The 23,709-nt window shown below is 39.6% G+C and overlaps 1 protein-coding gene across 1 annotated transcript in view; it reads left to right on the top strand.

Moving 5' to 3' along the window:
* Positions 1-308: 308 nt before the first annotated feature.
* mcu (mitochondrial calcium uniporter) overlaps positions 309-23,709 on the top strand; it is an 88,581-nt gene continuing 65,180 nt past the window's right edge. The window contains exon 1 of the mRNA XM_059566786.1: positions 309-659. Coding sequence (XP_059422769.1) covers positions 540-659 — 120 coding nt within the window. The 5' untranslated portion in view covers positions 309-539. The remainder of the gene's footprint in view (positions 660-23,709) is intronic.

A 23,709-nucleotide genomic window follows, 5' to 3' on the forward strand; every position in this document is an offset into this window, starting at 1 on the left:
AATTCAAGCACAAAAAGATAAATATTAGTATTATATAGAGTTAAATGTTTTTTGTTTTCCTTCGTCCCGCGCTCTCTGATTGGTCGAACTGACCTTCGCTTCAAGTTGTCAAAACTACAGAACTGCGCGTCTTCTCATTGGACGAAAAGAGTTCGAAAGCGGTGGCAGCAAGTAACCGCTCGCCCAATCAAAACGCTCCTTTCATGTTATCCTAGAGACCGTGGTATTTCAGGCTACGACTTCCTTAAACTGACATTTCAGTGTGTGTTATGAGATATAACCGTCTGACTGTGTCAGAGTTTCACGCTTTAGAAATAAAAGAGGTTTTGCTTCGAACGCGGAACTACAGCAATCTGCTTGTGAAACATTTGTGTAAGCTGTATACGTGTCTGTGCGCGTTTGTGTGTAGCGTTGCGTGTGTGTGTATGAAATATTAGCCCAGCCCAGCAGCCCTTCCTATTTCCCCTCCCTTTCCTCCAACTGTCTCAGTCGGTTCGCCCGCTGCACTTGCGTTCTCTCGGCCGGGTTTCACTCCAGAGATGGCTGCGAAAGTGTGTAGATCGGTCCTCCTCCTGTCCCGGAGCAGCGGAGCCGTAGCCTCTTCTGCTTTTCCCGCATTTGTTGTCTCCTCACAGCGACATCATCAGAGCACGAGAACGGTGAGTCCCCGGAACGGAAAGCAACCGAGCATGGGTGCCGCTACCGCTGCTGCTGGACAAGGGGAGGGTTGTGAAGGGAGAGATAAGGGGGCTGGGTTCCTCTCTCTGGTGAGGGTTTGATAAAACAACCCGCCAAGGAAGTGTTTTGGGACTGTCCGCATTCAGTGTTCCGTGCATTGCTCAGTGATGACCAGCAGTGCTGCATCATTAACCAGTGCACTTTCAGTCGAGATGTACAAGACGTTTACCGGAGGCGATTACACATATACAGCCAGCCCATGGCACAGCTTGACTTGTGTATGCACATTATATCTGAACTTTGCATGCATGCCACAATCGCACGCGTGCAATCGGATGCGCTCGTGGCGCTTGGGCTCCGTGCATTCCCTTCCAGGATAACCTTGAAGGCAACAGTGGTCTCAACTTTAACGCTGACTCTGAGACACATCATGTTTTCTCCGTGATTGATTACATGGCATTGGACCGCTTCAGTAATTTCAAGCATGCAAAGCGTGTTCTTTCAAGGTTTGCAGAACTGGACGGACTGTGTGTGTGTGTGTGTGTGAGAGAGAGAGTGTGTTTGGATCACTGCAGTGTCCGATTGTGTGTATGTGCACTGAGAGAGAGAGTGACAGTGCGGCAGGATTCTTGCGTTCACACAGGACGTTGCGTTCAAACGTTTTCAAGACGCATTATAAAGTTGAACTGTTCTTAACTTGACGCGCCGTCTTAAAAACGCAACGCAACGTCCGACGCATGCGTACTCCGAACAGCATAAAAAACAGCGCAGACCTAACACAAGAATGTGTAACGCCCCCCTGCTCGTATGAAGTACTGTCATTGTTGGGTAAAAAGGAGTACGCTCCCTCATGGGCATGCATGTTCACTTCAGTTCTTCGTTTAATTATGTCAGTCCTCCTCTTTACTCACACACCCCTCCCTTCTTTTCTGCGGGTGTTTCCCGTTTCCAGCGGCAAGCCTGTGGGTTATCCTTTAAGCAAACTCCAGTGCGCAACACTCAATGGCGCTCCAGCATGTTTAGAAGCTCGTCAGCTGGAAAGAAAACATATGGATAGTCCTTGAGACACCATCATAGATTTTTATTTACTCCAACCTACATGACTTTCAAGTCAAAGTGAGAAAATGTGAGGTGGAATGCAATGAGTTTCCTTTCAACAAAGGACTTTGGCATTTCCGTTAAGATACAGCTGTTTTTAAACGTATACATTATGGTTATGCAGTGATATTCTTTAAATGAAACTAATGGATAGCATGGTTTATCTATCTATCTATCTATCTATCTATCTATCTATCTATCTATCTATCTATCTATCTATCTATCTATCTATCTATCTATCTATCTATCTATCTATCTGTCTATCTATCTATCTATCTATCTGTCTATCTGTCTGTCTATCTATCTATGCGTGTGTATTCTTAAAGGGTTGTACTAAACATGTTTTTGGACAAGCTGCAATTTTGCACCGTGGTAGTAATAAAAAAAAAAGAAGAATTCTGCTGAAACGATATTGCATTGCTTCTTGTACGTTTTGCGACACTTTCATAGTTATGTTACCAGTGCGTGGCCCTAAAAAGGGTCGCCATGATTTTGCGAAGTAAGACATCTTTTGTTGATCCTTGACAGTCCTTGATCAGCATTACTGTCCAAAAATACAGACTTAACCCAATCCCTACCCCTAAACCTAAACTTACCCATAATTTATTCCTAAAATCAGAGGGAAATGATAGCTGATTAACAAGGGTGTCGAAGCACCTAATCCTGATTGTAAGACTAAAACTGACATTTCCTGAAAAATTATCTCTCAGTTCTGATTGGTCGGCTGTGAATGTTGGATGTTGATCCAGGAACATGTTGTACTTGGTCGAATCACGCTTACCCGCTAAAATTGTGCTTAGTATTTTCTGAAACATCAATGATGAACATGAATTCGGCGACATTTTTCTCCTTGTACATATCATGGCACTTTGGAAATGAAATGCCCAATGAATGATGCTAGGAGGTTAATTCTGTATTGATGTTAAAGGGGTCATATGATTTAATTTCAATTTTTGAAAAAGTGCAGTGCTGGTCCAGGTGAGCGACCAAGCAAGTTTACCATATCAGCAAACCCATAAATATGAAACAGATTATGCCATACAAATGTCAAAACGCAAATTATTCACTATGCTAAAAGTGTTTTGAGGACATAACATAGTATTGAGTATGGAACCATGCTGCAAAATTAGTTTTCATAATCGAAAATGCCACTATAGTGTTCATATGGAAACGGCAGTGAATTGTATATGTATTCTTTAAATCCCATGATATATAAATCTGGTAACCAAACAGTACTATGATAAATACTAGAATACTCTCTGATTCCATCATTGATGGTTTCTCCTCAGGAATTATATTTTTTATGGGTTTATGGGTTATGTTATTTATATAGGTAAATTGAATTTAAACTTTTGAGATTGCAGCATACAAATAAATCAATTAGTTGTTTACAGAACCATACCCCTTAGATTGCCAGAGCATCACAACAGCAGACTCTCACATCCTTTGAATTAAGCAGTCCCAGTTTGATCATGAAGCTTGTGTGCCTCTATTTATTTCTCTCTAGGCAGTAATGTTTGTGGCTCTGTTGGTATTTATAGTGTGTTCCCCAAACCATGCATGCGTGGCCTCTTACGGTACTTGGCACAAACCTGTCTGACTGAGACACTGCAGTGACAGGTCTTTGACAGCAAGGCCATGCTGCCTTCATCTGTTCATCACATGCTAGCTGAGCACCAAGTCTCAAAGCACCCTTTCATCATAAACATCCAAAGCACAGCTGTGAGGTGTTTAACGAATTGCTTCAGAACAACGTTTTCCCTAAGGACTATGCACTTCAGTAGAAATAACAAGGCTTTGAGTGTCTAAAAAGCACTTTGAACCTTAGCTGGACATGAGAGCAGTGGAGAGTGTCATGGCAAAACAACATCCTCTTGGATCACTAGCGGAAATGCCAGCCACGGTGTCAGATATTTAGCCTGACTCTGAATCCAGGCCCCTGAGATATACACTTAACGCTTGTTAGCTTGCTTTTTAATCGGTTCGATGAAAAGTCACCTTTCAGAATGTGGACAAGTACAAAGACTACTGAAGATCAAAGTAATATCTAAAGAAGTATGTAACCCTGGTGATCACTGTGGTCTACTGGAGTGGTAGATCTTTTTAATCCGGGCAGTGAATTAAGTTTACTCTTTTTAATCAAACCTCGAGCATATGCAGCGAGTATGTCTGGAAGGTGAACCAGCTGCAGGGTAATCCTATGAAGTATAACTGTGTCCCTTTGCATACCTTAAGCCTGGTTCACACGGGACGATTTTAAAATTGTCGGCCGATTTTCCAAACCTGAGAGACCCCACACACGGCGATAAAAAATCACGGGTCTAACAGTGTTGGTCGTACAGTGTGTGGTGTGCAGCCACACGGCAAAATCAACACATCACACACGAACCGATTCGACTCCCGAGCATTCCCAGGTCAGACGGGAAATCTCGCAAAATCCCTCGAGATCAAACGTGACTTCAGAGTAAACAATCATGGCGGACGAAGAGGATGCAGTGGCCATAGTTTGTGCTTTGTTTGTAACCGAAAAAAAACATAAGAAAAAAAAGAAAAGGCGATGGTCAAAGAAGTGGAGACAAAGTCCTCCATCTCCGACGTTCACCAGACTTTCTGGTGCGCCATGCCGCCGGCTGTTTTGATTTTGTTTCCCGGTACTTCCTCTGCCACCTCGTCACCTCACTTTCTGATTGGCTACACGCCACAGTCCATAGGCTGCGTGATCGTTTGTCCTCGGGGGACACCACACACGAGAAGAAATCGGGCCAAATAAATCCAACATGTTGGATATCCCCGATTTGAGATCGGAGCGGTCCCACCGTCCTTCCGAGCAGAGGAGAGCAGTCTTAACACACCACACACGGCAGGAATATCTGATCAGATTATTTTACGATAATCGGAGCATCCTTAAGATTGTCGGAAGGTGTCAATTGGGGCTAAAATCGGCCTAATTATCCTGCCGTGTGAACCAGCCTTTAGAGATGTTATATAAGAAACATGCAGCATTGGTTTCCAGCCCTATGGAAGATCAGAAGATCTTTTTCCAGTCTTAATAGCCATTTTACAATGTTCATGCTCCTTCAAAATATTCCATATGAATTACTTGTGAGATCTGTTATTGGTGTTTAAACGGATGATTACATACCAGCGATCACATCATGTTGATGAATAGTGGATGAAAAGTTCAAACCTCATCAAACCACTAGCTTCCACATTTTTATTTTTTAAACGAACTGGATATGAAACATAATCCCTTCCCAGTTTTTAATCCAATTTGGATTTAAGTGGTCCGATTAACTGTTGTCATGATTGACTGGTGGCTTCAGTGATTTCGAATAACAGGAACTGAAGAAGGTTGATCTAGAGATTGCAACTCTCATTATCCCAGCTGGAAACTCTAGAAGCTCCAGATAGCAACTCAGAACTGAACCAGCAATCAGTTTCTGATAGTCCTAAATTATGTTTCAGGCTGTTTTGGCTGTGTATCTAAAGTGACAATGCTTTTGGAGCTTCTTAACATATGACATATTCCTCTGGCTTCATATTTGTCTACTTATGGTTTGTGGAACAATACTGTGTGTGTTCTGCCTGTCTCTTAAAGGAGCTCTGTGTTATGTTTACAGATTACTGTTGGCACACATCTATCCTTCACCTTGATAAAAGAGAGCACTGCTATGTTAGAAACGCTGACTAGTTTAAAATGTTTAGGTGCATGTTCATATTGACAATTAGGCTACGTTTACATGACATTTGTGTAGTCAAAAACGGAAAAGTTTTTCCCTTGCGTATTTAAAAGGTTTCATGTATACACGACAACATTTCCAAAACAGTTCGTTGATGCATATAATGCGGTTGTAATATCAGTAAGGTAAATTCATACTTTGCTGAAAAAGCATTAGCAAACTCTTGAGCAACAACAGTACCATGTACTCCTGCATTGTTGTGTATGTTTATTTGATTGCCTTTAAAATCAACACGCACTCTGTATGTCTACATACCGAACACGTACTTTGCATGCGCATGACATAACCATTTTCAAAGATTCCCGTATTGGGTGTTTACACTGAAACGATAATGGTGCTGTTTTCAAAAACTTGCACTTTAAAACCCGTTTTCAAAATATGCGTTTTCAGTCCCCAAGATGTTGTCGAACAAAAAAAAAAACTGTAGTGTAAATGGCCCCTTACATTTTTACAATTTCTTCCCCTCTGAAGTTTTTTTCCCCAAATTTATACACGATAAATGGGACAATATTTTAGAGTTTCGTGAAAAATTGACAAATCATTTTTTAATGATTTTAAATGCCTTTAATCATTCTAAATCTTTAGATGCAGTTTTGCAATAGACTATTGGTATTGCATACATTTAGGTAGGTATAAACTCTTAAAAGCTTAACATTGTGTCCCTGTGTATCTTAAACACAAAATATTTAAATGAAAGGATTCCAATTATTCATGTGGTTGACAACATCATGAACAGAAGCATGGGGCAGATCTAATACGGTGGAAGTGGACCATAGTATTCATAAAACAGTCTATGAAAAGTACCTACAGGCAGCTTATTTGGTTTTGGAACAGAGCCGCTGATTCTGATTAAATTTGTCAAATCACACAATGTATGGCGAATGTAAAGTTCAGCTTTAATTTAAGAAAGACCTTTTCACTTACCCCATATGCAATGTTGTGTATTACAGCCATCTTTAGGTCCATCCGTACTTAATCAGTTTAAGTGTGGAGAGGACAGGGGCATATTTAATATTCTGGGTGACAATATTTAAGGTTATTAGAGCTGCTTTTAGTATAAGTGCTCTTACATGAAAGCTCAACCTCTTCGCTGCTATTGGGCAGCACACTGTGCTTTCCTATTGCCCGTAGGTGCAAGTCATGCTTAATGCAGGCAGTAATGGAGGCCAGTGTGAGTAATATGGTGATGGATGAGGGAGGCGGTTGGTTACCCCTCTGCTCTGAAGTTTCCCCTAGATTCTCACACTATTACAAAACCTGGCCATCTGATTGGTTGGTGAATATTGGACACACCACAATGTCATTACTTTTGACAGGAAAACAGATCTTTCTGTTCATCGAGGATCTGCATCAGCTGGGTAAATTAGGCTTTTAGGCGAAGGTCATCCGAGCTAAGATTCCATTCGGATGGATGCAGTATGTTGAACGTTTACTATAGGTTGATGTAAGTACTGAATTAATGAATTGCTGGGTTGGTAATTATTTTTATGTGTGCTTTTGCATGTGATGTGCTTTATGCACATAATATGTTTGAGGGTTTGCTGTGATGCATATTTCTAGTCATTGAAGGTCATATTTCCAACAAGTACATCTGCACCCCCTCTGCTTCTATCACTTCTGCACCTGCTTTTACATGCTTCTTTTTATAAAAAAAAAAAAAACAGGCAATGAAGATGTTTGAGTGTTAGTTAGCCTATAACTCGTTTTTGACATGCTTCCAGAATTTCCAAAGTCAATGAGAAATTGTGATTGCAAGTAAAATATGGAAAACTAATATTAATATTCACTAAAAAAAAAGTAAATCATTTATGCGAACATTATTTATCTCGTTGACTTTAAGTATTTGTCAATGATATCACTATTGTTAGATGTTTTCCAAGAAATTGTGCATAAAACAAGTAAACTCAGTTATTAAGAAAAAAATTACAATTGAGAAATGGAGCGCATACAAACTACAGAACAATGATACAAGAGAAGTAAATAGTGTTTCAAGTATGCAGCATTATCAAATAAGGATTCAAGTGAACGCTGAGAAATAGAAGCATATTACACTTGATATTTTGACACCAATGTGTTCAAATGCATTAAAACCTTGTTAGTACAGGCATTTTAAACTGACAAGTGAATTTGAAACATGCAGCAACATTACTGCATGGGATGAACACTGATGTTTTTGTAAAGGACCAGTACTTTTGAAATCTCTTTTTAAGTCCTGATTCGGCATGACTGCGCAGAGTATCTGGAAATGAACAGATTTGCATTGATTGCATCATAAATACTTGCATATTACTGAGGTTTTGAGTGAGATTATTAGCCATTTGCATTTCCAGCCTTGTCACTCTTATGAGAGGATTTTTATGGCTTGTATCTTGTTTGCATGCACTGCCTAGTTAGCCATAGCATTACAAGGGTGTAAGCACTATTTACCTTTTCAAAGACCCATGCCACCTTCCACCTTTTACTTTCCACCCCCAGTTTGTTCATAATGGTCTTGTGGAATTAATTAGGGTGGATTTATTTATTTAGAATTTTTTATTTTTTATGTTTTGGTTTTCTTCTCAGTGTTGTGAGAAGGCCCTGTGTGGGATGTGCAGAGTTAACAGTGAAGGGCATTGACATTTGCAGGCTTATGTTTGTTTTGCAAATAAAAATGTAAGGGAGACACCGTATACAGCGTTCTGCGCAAAAGGACTCACTTTGTTGGGGAATGTTAACGAGACCCTGATCGCTTGTCTCCAAGGTCAGAGGGGCTGGATTTGGAATTTAGAAAGTACTTAAATGTACCTAAATCTAAAGTGAAACCATCACATTTTGGGGGAAATAAGTGGAGAAGTGACGCACAGTGACCTTGGTAGATGGTTTTGTGGTGGATCCGTTGTAATGTCAACAGTTCATGTTGTGTGAAATACTTCTGCCTTGTATTTCAATGTAATAGACCACATCCTCATATTCAGTGAATGTAACGCTCATGGGGCAGACAGAAGGAAGATTGAATTAAATTAATGTTAAAGTATTACATCAAATAAAAATATGAAAAATAAAAGAAATTCTGTCATCATTCACTCACTCTTATGTCATTCCATCCAAACCTGTATTTTCGTCCAAAAAGAGAAATGCTGACAGATGTACTGGTTACCCCCCCCCCCCCCCCCATGACTTGAAAGTGAATGAGGCTGTGCTCCAAAGTAAAAAAAGATAATAAAAATATGTTATAGAGACATGATCAAGGTACTCCATGTAACTTGTGCATTATATATCGTTTCTAAAGACTGAAATAATCTTTTTTGTTGGAAACAGCCCCAAATTCAAGTAATAGTCCTGTAAATTTGTACCTATTCTGTAGTAGAATTCTTGCATATTTACAAATTCCAGCTTGTCGCAGTTTGTTTGGTCTTATTGCATTGATGTTGCAACATATTTGATGTCATATGTAAGGTGTTGTGCCTAAAGATGCCTTACTTGGATACAGACAGCAGAAGGCAAACTTTTCAGTAAATAATTACTTAAATTTCAGCTCATTCATCATAAAAAGCTGTCATAATGGTAGGATCGACAATGTGGATCATTAAATGGACAAGAGTAGCTGGTACATTCTTCAACATTTGTCCATTTGTGTTAAAAAGGAAAAAAAAAGAATGGGAAAAGGTCAATTAAATAATGACAGGGGTTTCCTGTGGGTGAACTGCCCCTTTAAAGTTTTGCTCTTCAGTGAAGCGTGTAAACAGCTTTGAAAACTTCCACAGTAAGTGTAAGTCACCTTCATCGAGCCTGTTTTAGTCAATTGAGAATACGATGACAAAGGTTGCATGCTTAAAGATGAATAATCATTAACGGAGGGGTTAAGGGAAATCTTTACTTGCATATTGTACTGGCTAAGTAGTGCAATTAAAATTTCACAAACAAGCCCTGGCATCCACGTGATGACCTGAAATCTGTGTTTACACTGTAATGAGTTACCACAACAACAGCGCTCTGCCAGATTTACCGTGGAGAACTTAGAGAGAGCCATAAACAAACAATGTTGTGTTTCTAGTCAATTACCCCGACTGGCCATTTCTTCAGCATACAGTAGACAAATGTGAAACCCAAAACCACAGGTTTCTCTGTGACTTCATACCGGCTATCTGATCTGTTTGGGTTTTTGGTTTTAAAGAAGTGTGTGCGTGTGTGTATTTGACTCCGATATTCCAAGGACACAGTTGCTCTGCAAGCTCCCATCTGACTTCCTTGTCCTGCCAGGCCTGTCGTGGATCTCTCTGTGGGCTGTCTGCACCATGACCTCCTCCCCCATTGAGTAAAACGGGAAAGGGAGGGGAGGCAAACTCTGTGGATGCAACTCTGTGCATCACAACAGGAAATCAATATAATTACACAAAAGCTAAGCATGTTGGGTAATGGGGAGGTTGTTTAGGAGAAATGTGACTGAAGAAGGAAATGAAAAGAATGAGGGAAATTTTACCCAGTGGAAAACCAAGAAAAGCAAAACCATCCTTCAAACTGATCTGTTAACCTTTGGGGCATGATTTTATTAACTGTAACAAAGCAGACTCACTCACTGGCCTCCAATGGGGATGTAAGATTGGAAAACTAAAGCTTAGACAAAGACGTGCGGATTCGGTCTACTCGGATGTGCTTTCACATGCCTATGTGCATTAGTTTAGTGAATTAGACTGTAGGGTTAACTTGGTAGTGGACTAGAGTTTTGATCCACATCATCTTTAAAGTTACTGCTGAGAGTCATATATGATTATTCTGGCATCCCATGATTTTCCGTCAAAGATTGTGGCTTCTTTTATGTAGTCTTTGGAGAATCAAAGAAACACGTTGCTTTAGATCCGATCCAAAACTTTCCTTTTAATTCACTCTCTTACAGTTTATGGTCACATGGTGCTCCTGTTCTTTTAATGTTTTTATTTTTTTGCTGCGTTTCAAGTGACTAGGAAAAGGTGGGAAAAATTAAAGACAGATGCCCTTCCAAAATCCTCTCCAAAATCTTGCCTTTAGCAAATTGGTATAAGGCTGAGATTCGCCCACTATTACCTCATGATATGATGATACATGTTGTAATACATTAGTCACAATGCATCATGGTATAATTATTTAAGAGCAGCTGAAACCTGTGAAAGACAGAAATGAACTGCCAGATCGGTTTTTAACATCTGTTTTTCGGCACAATATGCTTCCTCAGATTTTCACACTGCTTAATGTTGGTTTATAATCTTTTAAACCTGTGCTTTTAACCTTTTAAACTTTATACACTTGTAATATTGAGTGTATAAAGTGTGAAACAATGTTAGAATGCAAATAGGGGTTTAAGATTTTGAAGCCCCAAAAACTGCAGCCATACATCATAAAAAGTGCTCCACATGACTCTGGGGGATTAATAAAGACCGTCAGAAGTGAATTGATGCATTTAAGACAAATATCAATATTTAAATCTTTATAAACTTTAATCTCTAGCTTCATTAACTGTTGTACCTGCGTTCACAAGAGAGTGGCGTTCCAGTAGATGATGTAGGATGTAGGCGAATGTGCTGAAGTGCAGAGAGCAAAACAAAAAGTGTAATGGAGGCCAGCAGGTAAACCTCACTTCCCTGATCTCAAGAGATGCACTAGCGACAGACTCTAGTGGCTGCAGTCATTTAGCCTCCTTGTTAGTGCGTCCGCCTCCCATGCCGGAGACCCCGGGTGAGAGGCCCACTCGGAGCAAGTACAAGGTGTGTTGGTGAGGACCCGGGAGAGAGGGGTTACATGTACACACCCACCCTATAATGATAAAAACCCACCAAGTGTTTTTATTGTAATATTTTAATCCAGATAAATAAAATCCCCTTTCTCAAATCAAGCCGTTCTTAGATTCAGAGTGATGCAGACCCAGGCCACTCCCACGGTTGTTGACTGACAAACTGATTCTGAGCTGAGCTGGCGTCAGTCCACCATTGTTTTGATGCCACAGCGGTTGTAGAGAACAATGTCTCCTAAGCGATTGAGGTGTTTTGTTGTTGGAAGTAATAATGAACATAGCAGTCGTCATTTACTCTCAACATTTGATCCACATTTGAAGAAGCAGTGGAGTATGTTTGTTTTTGAAGGGAATTTGTCCTCCAATCTACCTAAATGTGTATTTTTACGTGAAACATTTGTGATCCTGTTTCACCTCCAGAAGAAGTGATTAAAAGTTTATGAATTTTGCAAATCGCCTTTCCTAATAATGTGCTAGTTAGTATGTTAGCATATAAGTTTCATGATGAATGCGGCTAAAGTTTAAAGTCTCTCAGAGAACTATGCATCACCCCATGGAGGAAAATTTTAGAGAAATTTGAACCAAAGTATGTTATAGACTTTTCATTAAGACCCTAAAGAATCATATCAACTTGTGGAAAATAGGCATCCGATGACTCCTTTAAACAAAACTGGTTCTTGTGAGCCTAGCATATTCTCACCAGAGCTTATACAATACCTACTTCCTACCTCATCCATTGGAATGCCACTCTCTCGTACGACAATTAATGGAAGCCAACTGTAAAAATGTTCATTTTAAGTGCCATTTAGTCAATTAGACCACAAAACCACCATGTTTGTCTTAATGACCGCAGTCAAATTAAAATGGATTTTCTTCTGTGGTGTATGTAGAAATCAACATTGGTCCTCCATGCAGAATCCAAAACATCCAAGAGGTAAGTTTGCCATGTACAGAAATATTACACTGTCCCAAGATACCACAGAGGAATGGAACTTTTAATTTGCCTGATGTCATTAAGACATGGTGGTTTTGTTATTCTACATGATAGGGCTTGTTTTAGGTCACTGTTGTTGGTTGAAAGTGTTTTTAAAAGATAGAGATCTCCCACATTTCCTAATTGTCAGACCTATATGGGTTAGCTGTAGTACGATCATATCGTTCAGAAAAGCAGTTGTTCATGATGTCCATGTAGCCGAAGGTTAATTCGTTCTGAAGGAAAGCACTGACAGTATTGTCCCTTGGGCTCTGCTGGACTCCACATGGCTTTCAGTACTATCCTTCTAAGCTTTCCATTATACTGTATGTTATATGAGCAGTCATAACAATAAGTGCTTCAAGCAGCTCTCATGGTTGAACCAAAGTGTGTGATATAATGAGGGCAGTTGTGCGCCGCTCTCATCCTTAATTCAGCATGTGCCGCTGTGTCTGTGCTGAGCATTGGTGCTCCTGATGTAGATGACTCAGCTTCCCACTGTTTCATTACTCTGTAGTCGCACTGTGCCCCTGAGTTGAAACAGTCACCTGACCAGCAGGTGTCTGTGGGTCAGTTTGGGACAGTGTCCCAGTGCAGAATCCCTAAGGAAATGTTGCTTCACATTGGACCTCATTGAAGAAATGTTCAGGGGTTTCATTTACAGTATAAACGTTGCATATGCACAAAATGGGCATAGAAACATGCGTACGCAATTTTCCACGCACATATCGTGATTTATAAAAAATAAACTTGCCGTAATATGTACGCACCGATATTTTTATATATTTATTATAAAACATAACAAGGATATTGGATCATTTTTAGCAATAAAAATGTATGTGTATGCCACAAATGGCATTATAGTCCCCATCTCATATTTCCTTAATGTCTCTGTGTTAAACATGGTGTCACGTGGTGGGAATAAGCATGGAAATTATATGCAGATGAGGTTATGCATAGTAAAAATAACAATTTAAGCTCCATATATAGTGATTTCAGGGAGGAGACGAGGTGGAAATGCAGGTACACACAATCTTCCCCTGATTGGGATTTATAAAGGGATTTTTGCGCAGGTTCTGGCGCAAAATCTAGCTTTTGTGCTTCATAACCTTTTAGGATGAAATCTATGGAGAGTTTTATAAATGAGACCCCAGAGCTTTATCTGGGAATCATTCATGAAACCATTCTTAAGAAGAAGAAAAAAAGTAATTTATAAACAATTTATGAAGAATCATCCACATTCATACCCTTTTCAAATTTACAGGTGAAGAAGACAGGACCAGGTTTAAAGCAAGTGCATTGTCCATTGAGAATGTTCTTTGCAGCTGAATGTGCAAAGAGTGAACCCAAGAGGTCACCTCCATTCCAAGCAACTTGCTATTAGCAAATTCTGCATGTCTCCAAGCGATAATCTGACATGAATCTTGTGGGAAATCTTGTCTATTCATATAATTTAGATTTCATTTCTGTGAACTTGATTCAAGCTAATTTGCATTTCAAATTAAATGCATCAAAAAAGAGACACTATTTATTGTCAATTATATATTTGTCTCTTTCTCGCATTTGCAAGTTGAATTGGCATTTTTTAGTGTCCTTGTTAGCACCCACCTCCCATGATAGAATCACTGGTTCCAATCTCACTTAGCAAGTGATGGGAGTAGAACCGGAGGGGTTACATTGGTGCGGTGACCCAGGTGGGAGTGCGGTTGGACACCTGTGCCAGTGTAACGGAGGCCATTTTCTAAGAGCTCACTCCCCTGATCTCAAGAAGGGCACTAGTGACTGACGCTAGAGGGTGCAGTTTTTAGCTTCCTTGTTAACGCACCCACCTCCCATGCTGGAAATTCTTGACTCAACTTGTTTAGGTCACATTCCACTTTATTCCTTCTTTCTTCATCGCTCTCTGTTTGCAAATATAATGCAATATGAACAGGAAAATCTTGACTAATTTATATTCTGTCATACTACTCTGCCCTAGTAGATAGATAGTAGGTCATTCAGGGGATGAATGCTGTCCTGGAGAATTATTGGCATGGAGACTATTTTCAACTGTGTGTAAAACAATTGATTTGTTTAGTGATGCGTTAAGTTTAAGCCCCACAGTGAACCGTAACTGGAAATGAAAACGGGTATTGTAATTGCAAGCATGAAGTTAAGTTGTTTGCTGCCTTGGTTAGTTAGGGGGTTAAGGCACAATTGTGTTTTTGTCAAATGAGTCTTTGGGGAAAACAGCATATTTGATGGGGGAGTATGCGCTGTGGATCATCCTGTCAGCCTTGGCTTTTGAGCAGGAGATTTGCAGCCCTGCTCATAGTGATACTGACATTCCAACTACCACTGATGGATGAATAAACACACTTTTACTTTTGCATGCTTATTCAATTTAATCTACCAGATCGTTTTACAGTGAGTAATTTTGGCATGGCATATAGTATTTATCATTTAAAGTATCTAATCGTCTGTAAAAAATGTATAGCACATCCATAATTTGAATGTTTTCGTCATGATACAAGGTTAATTTCACTGTCAAAGTGCATGCATTCTTAAGCTCCTGTAAATAGAAGTACTAACACTTTGGGGTTAGGTTGTCAAATGTGTGACTTCTCTGTGTGTTTTGTATGGCATTCACTGGCTAAGGTTGTGGACATCTAGTTGACTAGTAAAAAATAAGTAGCCATGCGAGCTCTAGTGCACACAAACACAGAATTTGCAGTACATGATTTTATGTGTCACAAGGGAAATGAACACAAAGGAAAACTCTGACATGCTCATTAACAGTTAATAGCCCTAACAGTTAATTATCAGATGGGTTAAGTAGGCAGAACAGACTGTGTGAGGGTCACCCTGGTGTAAACAGTCACATCAAGTTTCCTTAGCAACTGGTAAACCACTAGACTGTTGCAATATACTGCGACCTTCATTCTGAAACTGAGGAAATGTAAGACGTAGTGGCTAAAATAAAGTGGGAAACCAATGAGTCTGTGTTTACATGCACAACAAATGCTAATAACAGGTAATGTGAATTATTGGAAGCAGAGCAAACATTGTTACTTTTACTAAAAAGGCTGAAACTACAGATGTACTCTGTGCAGTAATATAAGTGCATACAAACTATACATTTATTCACAAAGACAACCTCTTCCTCAGACAGCAGTTTTGTTTTTGGATAAGAGACAAAATGACCATTGGTAAACTGATCCAGTTTTAAAACGGCAAATCAGCAGTAGGTTACTGTAACCCAGCAGGCTTGGTAGTTTGTGAAGAGGTACATCATTTCTGAGAAATGCACCTATCTGATGGGGCGTTTTATAGCTCAACCTACACCAGTTAATACCCCACTGTATACCTCAGTGTGCACTCACTCCATATATGTTTACACTTTATATTATTCAGTTCTGTTTGCATTCCGTTGCACTCACCTAATCATAGTGTGCAATATCATGTATATTGTGCAGTATTCCTGTGCAATAACTGTCCACCGACTGGAGCCTTTCGAATGCAAACAATGCATACTTTTCTGTCACGTGTCAACTGTGCAATACAGTATTCCATGAGCTGTGCAATATCGCGTTCATTATCCCAGATGAATCGCCTTCAATAATGAACGCAATATTGCGTAGCTTGTCAGTGATCTACGGCTCTGTCTATTAAGCGCCTCTCCATTTGAAAGCAGGTGATGGCGATTAAACGCCAATCACAGAACCAGATTAACTGACTAGATGCGCATGATCATATTGTTAGATATATCGCCCAGCCCTAATTGATTCTTAACCGGGCAGCGGGTTACACAATACTACCAAACACTAATAACATCAAAATTACCCAACAGGCAAAACCCAGGGTGAAAAAAAAAAAACCCAAACCAGTTTTTGAGGGTAGTCAAATGATTTGGAACTGTTCTGTAGTTCATGATGGTTGCAATGGACCACTCTTCTCCACGGCTTCATATTTTCAAAGTGTATCACGTTTCAAGTGCTGAGTTGACAAATGGATTTTCTCTATAGCTCTGCAGTCTTGATTGGTATTTTTGATCTTTCTAAAAGAGGAACAGAAGGAAAAAAATCAAGGTAGGAGTAAAAAGAGAAAAACAGAGTAAATCTATAGCCAGGATCAGTGCTTCTGACAGAATCCCTCAGTGCCCAAATCTCTGGGTTCACCAGGGTATCCTTGAGGATTCCCTCTTTATTACCCAGACAGAAAACAGACATGTGCACACAAAAGATTTGTTTCACTGGCAAATTGCTGCGGTGGGTGAGCCTGCGGCGACTCCACAAAGGCATGCAAATCTAGACTGAATTGTTCCACGCGCAGTATGAACATTCAGGGCAAGCTGCTTTCAGGTGGGCAAGGAGAAAAGAGACGGCATTCACAGCGCCTATGACCTCACACTTTTCCCAGTCACCATGGAGTTGCTGTGGAAACACGGTGCTTTTTTAGGAAGTTCCAATTCAGCCTGCTGAAATGCACCCACTCTCCCTTCATTTATGTGTGATCTGTGAAATATTACAGCCAGCTGATCGGCACTAACACCTTACGTTAAGAGCACTGGCAGTTAGCCTCTCAGGTTGTTGACAAGGTGTACTCTAACATGCAGCTGCAGTGTTAGTCCCAGACTAATGTGGTCTTGTATTGACTTACTCATCAAGCCCATATCATATTTTCTTTTCCGAGTGATTTGATTGTGTAGCCCTGCATCAATACAGCACTGTGATTCAGTGAATCTTGCTCTATAATAAAAAAAACTATAGTGTGGATCAAGTGCTCTTCAAAAAGGACTTCAACAAAGTTGTCTACAAAAATTAATGAATCAACTCTTAGGGAAAGAAAATAGCATCTGTAACCGAGAATTAATCAAGATCTAGATTTTTCAAGCATGGGGTTTGTAAAGGAGAGGTACTATTTAAAAACCGTTGTCTTGCTGTCACTTAGAATAAATGTTTGTTGAAGACAGTTGTTTCTATGGGATTTCTTTTTGTTCCATTTTTTCACAAGAAGTTGCATAACATTATACCTTAGCCAATGGAGTATCTGATCTTTGCGGGTAAGTCTCAAGTAAAACAAAGTGGGTAGGCTTCTCTGTCAAGGTCAGAGTGCCAAGTACTGTTCAGCGACCAGTAACATAATCAGAGCTTTCTGCAGTGCAGGACTAATAACAGACAGTTATTCAAACGGTGTCATGAAAAAAAGACCTGTTCTCCACTGGAAAACTCAACTAATTGACCATTCACACTCCTTATGGGGCTTGTCAGGGGCCAATAAGTATAGGCTGCTTTCACAAGCTGAGATTAAGTGATCACAGATACACAAACCTGTACATATTGGGTTGTGGGAAATTCAGAATATAGGATTTTGGTTCCCACAATTCATGATTTGTAATGTGAAATAAATTGGACGCACTTAAACAGGGAGATCCAACAAACATCTTATATATATATATATATATATATATATATATATATATATATATATATATATATATATATATATATATATGTGTGTGTGTATATGTATATATTATAGTGTATAGCTAGCTGCTTTCTTTAATCATCTTTGATTGAACTGAAGCAGCTAGCGGCAGGATATGTTCTTGTGGAGGAACAACTTGAGCCTTGAGAAAGATCTGCTAATAGAGGTGCATGAGAGAGGGTGCATGAAAATGAGATGGTAAAGAGGCTCTCAGGAAGCAACTGTCTAATTCCCCGTTTAGCATATGACAGAGCCGCTCTTTGCTGTCAGACAGTTTACCGGCATCTCTCCGCCATCTGTCTTTGTCCGCTCTTTCTTCTGTATGTCTGTCTGTCTGTTGCACCTCCACACACCTACACCATCAGCATTTCTCCTAATATTCACTGTGGATTTCTTTCCACGTGACCTGCTTTGTGAAAGTTGCGGCGGGAAGACAACTGGACAATATCTATTTTTTTTTTCTTGTTTTTCCCAGCAAAAGGGCATACTTTGAAAATGTCAGGAAAACAGTCTGGAAAATGTAGATCAAGAGTAGAGAGAAAGTGAAAGGTAATTTGCTACAATGAGCGGAGGAGTTGTTTTCAAGCGCAAAAATATCCTTTATAATCGCTTGACATTGTAAGGACCTCTTAGGTTTACAGGGCTCTTACAGGCTTTGTTTATCTTTTAGTGACCGCAGCTCTGCAGCATATGCCCTTTTTTCCCCCTTTGAGAAAATGTTAGTGTGAACAACAGTTGTAAATATGAATGACAATCTGAATTTTATATCATTCCGCTACATTTATTAGAGTGTGTCGACTAGAATGGCAACTCCTGCAATCTCTGTGTCTCTTTTGTAGGCTTGCCAAGTTACGGGTCTTTCATTATGAATGAAAAACCAAAGTAAATTATCTTTGTTTCTTCATGAGCAGCCAGTTTAAGAGATTACCTATCCCACTGTTATTGAGCCTGCTGAGAGAGTATGTTGGGTTTCTCTAATATTTGCTGGGGGTATTGAACTCTGGGTCTCTGTCATTCTTACAGAATACAGTATGTTTTTTTTTTTCTCTCAGATATCCTAGTATATAAATTGTATTGGACTGTACTGTACATTTATGGACTGATAGTTCATCCATATTATCGACAGACTTCTGCCCATTTTACAGCCACTGGAGTGCACCAGTCCATTTGGAAATAAAGTTGCTATAACCACTGTGAAACTATTAGAATTTTCAAGTTGGTCTTCTAGTGTAGAATAAAGTATTTCTGATAAAACCTTTTAAATAGCACTTAAAATCAAAACAAAAATTGGCTTTACATGTTGGTCAGAAAGGTTTTTCTTGTTTAAAAGTAGGTGGTTCTCAAACAGATTCTTGAGGTTTTGGCAGTCTGTCCCCCATTGCACCTTATTGCACCACAATACACCTACGTTGCCTGTTTGAGATAAAAGCACAGGCTGTTCAGTATGTCTTGAGGTGTCCAAACTTGCTCCTGGAAGGCCACCTTTATGCAGAGTTTATCCTCAGTATTTCAGATCAGTAAAAGTTTGTAGTAATCAAGATTTACTGGGTTCAGCTATGTTTAATTACAGTTGAGATAAACTGGATAACCCTTGTGCTTAAGATTAGCATTGATTAGTTGTGTTTGATGAGGATTTTAGCTTAACTCTGCAGGACAGCGGCCCTCCAGGACCGAAGTTGCCTAGCCCTGATATCTGCTACGTCCGAAAGCTCTAAAATTCTAAGCCAAGAAGGCATCGAGGCATGTCCAAACCCAAATTCTGCTTTACTTCTGATCTCTGGAGGTACCTTCTTCCTATAGAATTTGAATGCAGCATAGATGTATCCTTCTCTGCCTCTGATATCCCAAAATCATGTGCATTCCATTCCATGACTGTTGAGCTAAAAAATAAAAATGGTGTATGAAAGTTGCATTTGGTGGTCAGTTTGTGTATAAAATGTATATTTCTGACTATTTGTTGGCACTTTTGATGATATTTCTGGCGAGAAATCTGTATTATAGTGATTAAGTATTAGTTATCACTAAAATTCATTCTGTTTTGTTGTAGATCATTAAACCTTTATGCTGCCTCAGAAGCCTGTCCGAAAACAGTTTCATGAGGTGCCTTTGTGCAAAAACGCTGCCTGCAAAGTCATAGCTTCATACGGCAGCAAGTAAGCTGCCTAGGCTTTCGGATGCAGCCCTCGTGATTCTGAAGACCTTGATTAGATGGTTAAGTTGTGTTTAATTAGAGTTGGAGTTAAACTGCTGGTAGGTGGCCCTTTAGAATATGACACCCATCTTTTTTACAATTCATCTTAATCAGTGTGTTCTCAAAGATCTCCAAAAGGTTATGAAGAGTCCGCGAGAAGTGGGTGCCTGCTAGGGTTTTGCTTACTGGCTCATGTATCATATATTCTGGTCCAAGATAAAGGCTCAGGCCTGTTCTTTAAGAACTTTTATCCATTTTATCGCCCACCAGGACTATGTCCAAACACCTATGGCAGTGTTTCCCAACCCTACTCCTTAGAGGCACACCAGCAAAACTCTTTGAACTCCTTCTAATAAAACATAACTGATCAGTCAGCTCATTAGTAGACTCCAATATGAGACAGGGCAGTTTTGCCCTGAAAATCCTAAATTTCCAGTTGGTTTTCTCCAACATCCAAAATTCCATCAAGTTGGTTTGCTACAAATATGATAAACTTAAACTTAGTAATCTTAAATACCTTGATTAGCTTGTTTAGATGTGTTTGATTAGGGTTAAAGTTATAAGTTCTGCAGAAAAGTCTCAGTGGCCAGAGTTGCCTACCCCTTCTCCAATAAATGAAATGCATGGATCTTTTAAGGCAAGGATGGCCAACATTGTATCTGGAGAGCCGCAGAGTTTGCCTTGATTAAAAATTCACCTGCCTGTAGTTTTTTTAGTAAACCTTAAACCTTTATTAGCTAATTCAGGTGTGTTTGAGTAGGAGAGAAAGGGTTTTTGGTTCGAGACAAACTCTGCAGGACTGTGGCTCTCCAAGTCTATTGTTGACCACTCCTGATTTAAGGGAAGATATCCAAGTGTGTACTGTTGTTGTGCCTCTGGGAACAGATATGGGAAACACTGACTTGTTGGGGAATTGGTTTGACTTGTTGACATCTAGAAATTTAAATGTCTTTAAAGTAAAATGCACTTTAGAGACTAGCCACAGACTACCAGATTTGGGCAAAAACTGTTCAGGACATTTCTGCACCAAGTTTCTAACTTAAAGATGCCATAGAATGCATTGATACAATATTTTAAATTGTTCTCTGATGTCCCCAGAGTATATGTGAAGTTTCTCAAAATACCCCAAAGATAATTTTTATAGCTTATTGTAATTGCCACTTTTAGGTTATGAGCCAAAATGCCCGGTTTAAGTGTATGTCCTCTTTATATGAAAATGAGCAGCTGCTCCCGCTTCCCAGTGTTGCCAAGTCCGCCTTACAGAGAGCCAAAGCTCTTTTGGAAAACAAAATATGATGCGTGATGCTTTCTTTGTCCGGAGTTAGAAGCAATCTTTGCACAACTCCAGTGCTGAACTGACCCTCTTTTGTGAGGCAGTCGAGTCTGGTGTGAAATGTTAGCACAAAGTATAAGACTTTTCAATTTTTTTTCTGGGACATTTCCTTTGAAGATGAAATGTAACCACCGTGTCCTCAGCGGTCTATGGAGACCCCTATGTTCGTTGCTGCATCCCAGCACACAACACTTTTAATGGCTCTTTGAAACTGACATAGTACCCCTAGCAGCTACAGCAAGAGAACAGTAATTGCGGATCGCAGCTTCTCACTCAGGGCTGTGTATATTTGCAGTGCGCGTCACAAATGGGCGGGACTTTCACTGACTATATCATCATAGTCTGGAACTGCTTGTGCGGAGAGATGGTTTATGATTTTTTGGAATTATTAAACAATGAGTGAGTGGATTTTTATCATTAGTGTTTCCCACAGCCTTACACTCTATTTGTGGTGGCACTCCCCCGCCCACATATATACATATATATGCAAATTCATTTTCTGCCAGCAGGAGGGGCTTTAGGAGCGAGAAAGTTTCTCCGGTAACGGCTGTAAAGCAGCGCTGAGCTCACAAACGCTGCCTTATCAAGTTTTACATGCAAGAAGAAATGAAAATGAAATTGAAAATTTTCTAAGTACAGTCGGTTTCTTTTTGAAAACCAGTGATATAAAAATACACTCAACGTTTTTTGATTTTGAAATATGCAGTGCCCATGTTTTTTTTTTTTCAATGAAGTCAAAGCCTTTTGAAAAAATCTATTTGTGGCGTTCAAGTTTTGATATTGTGTGGAAAAACCCTGCATTATAGGCTGGTTGTTTTCACACAATGTGGTAGGGCTGGGCGATAAATTGATTTTATTTATTAACTTGCATGTGTAGTTTACATCAATTTGTTTACAAGAAAATTGGTTTTCTTTTTAACATCCACCGACGCGCCACTCAGGGCTCCCGTAGTTCTCAATGGGCCCAACTGTCCCCCCACGTGTTTGCCATAGAGCTGCCATAGAGAGATGTTTCGCCCTACGAAAAAAGAACAAGACTGCGGCAGCACAAGCATACACATCAAAAATCAACCTACAGCAGTGTTACTCCTTGCGCAGCTCGCCAACCTTTACTTTTGTGGCTCGCATGGCAGTAAATAATACAATGATATGATAATGCAATCAATACATATGTTTTATAAAACATTAAAAACAAGCAGGGCTTTAACATAACCCATTAATAAACTCACGCCATGTCTACACTTGACATGACTGGCGCGATCCAACAAAAGACAATAGAACCCAGTGATGTAGTCGACACTGAATGCGGCGTGATGCGACACGATCCCCATCAGTAAACTCGTTCTGTGTTCTGACACTATGTTCAGATGATTTGAATTGTAGTGTGGTGTCAATTTTAGACAGACTTTTAGCGCAGCGGGAAATATATTTACACTTGCTCTGTCCTACGTCCATGACACTGACTCACTGCGGAGTCTTTCCAGCATTAATGTAATAGTTTTTTTTTTAATCATCTTGTCTCAGTTATAAATCTATTCAATATATAAATAAATCTATTTAAATCGTAAATCGGATTTTTTGTGAAAAAATCCGGGATTGTTTTTTTATGCCATGTCGCCCAGCCCTACACTGTGGCCACACAACTGTTTTAGAACACCTTATAAAAGAGATTTTTGCATTCTATGGCACCTTTAAAGTTAGATGTTTGTTCAAATCCCTTATACAGTATGTCCTAATGGAGATGCTTGTCCCAGAAACCACTGCCAATACAAGGAAATGGTCAGAAAAGAGCCTAATGTCTCGGAGGGCCTCTCATCATTCCAACAATGCATACCTGCACACTGACCCCCTCTCATTATTCCATTTACACTCAAGCTGTGAAAGCTGCTTTTATCCCTCATTCACACTGATGCAATAGACAGCAGTCATTGATTTTTTGCTCTCTTTTTTCCAGCAGCTGTCTACAGTGTGATTGCTTTGTATGTGAGAAAAGTCTTTCCTCCAAACACACACACCCCAGTAGCCAAAGACTCAAGCCTTTTTGGACGTGACATTTGCATTCAAAATGTAACTTTCCTGAAAAAATACTAATTACCAGCATATTGATCCACTGTGTCTATAATCTGATTTGTAGAAAGAGACAGAACATCTGAAAAAAATATAGTCAGGTTTTGATTTGGGAAGATGAACTAAGGCTTGTTTCATACTTCATGCAGAAGTAGAATAAGCAATGCACGTTTATTTCTGCCATATTAATGCCTATAATAAAGATTACATATTACACTGCCCACATAATGCAGTACTGCATAGCAGAAGTATTCTTTATGTATCTTTTTCTGTCACTGAGGCTGTTTGTGCAGTACATACTACAGCATGCGCAACTTGGTATGGTTAAAATGAAGTATAAACCTAGTCATCAATATTTTTGCCATATAGGCAACATGGATATAAAATAATGGGATGAACTACTCACAGTATTGAAAGATG

The sequence above is a fragment of the Carassius carassius genome, chromosome 14, assembly GCF_963082965.1.
Source record: "Carassius carassius chromosome 14, fCarCar2.1, whole genome shotgun sequence".
Taxonomy (NCBI): domain Eukaryota; kingdom Metazoa; phylum Chordata; class Actinopteri; order Cypriniformes; family Cyprinidae; genus Carassius; species Carassius carassius.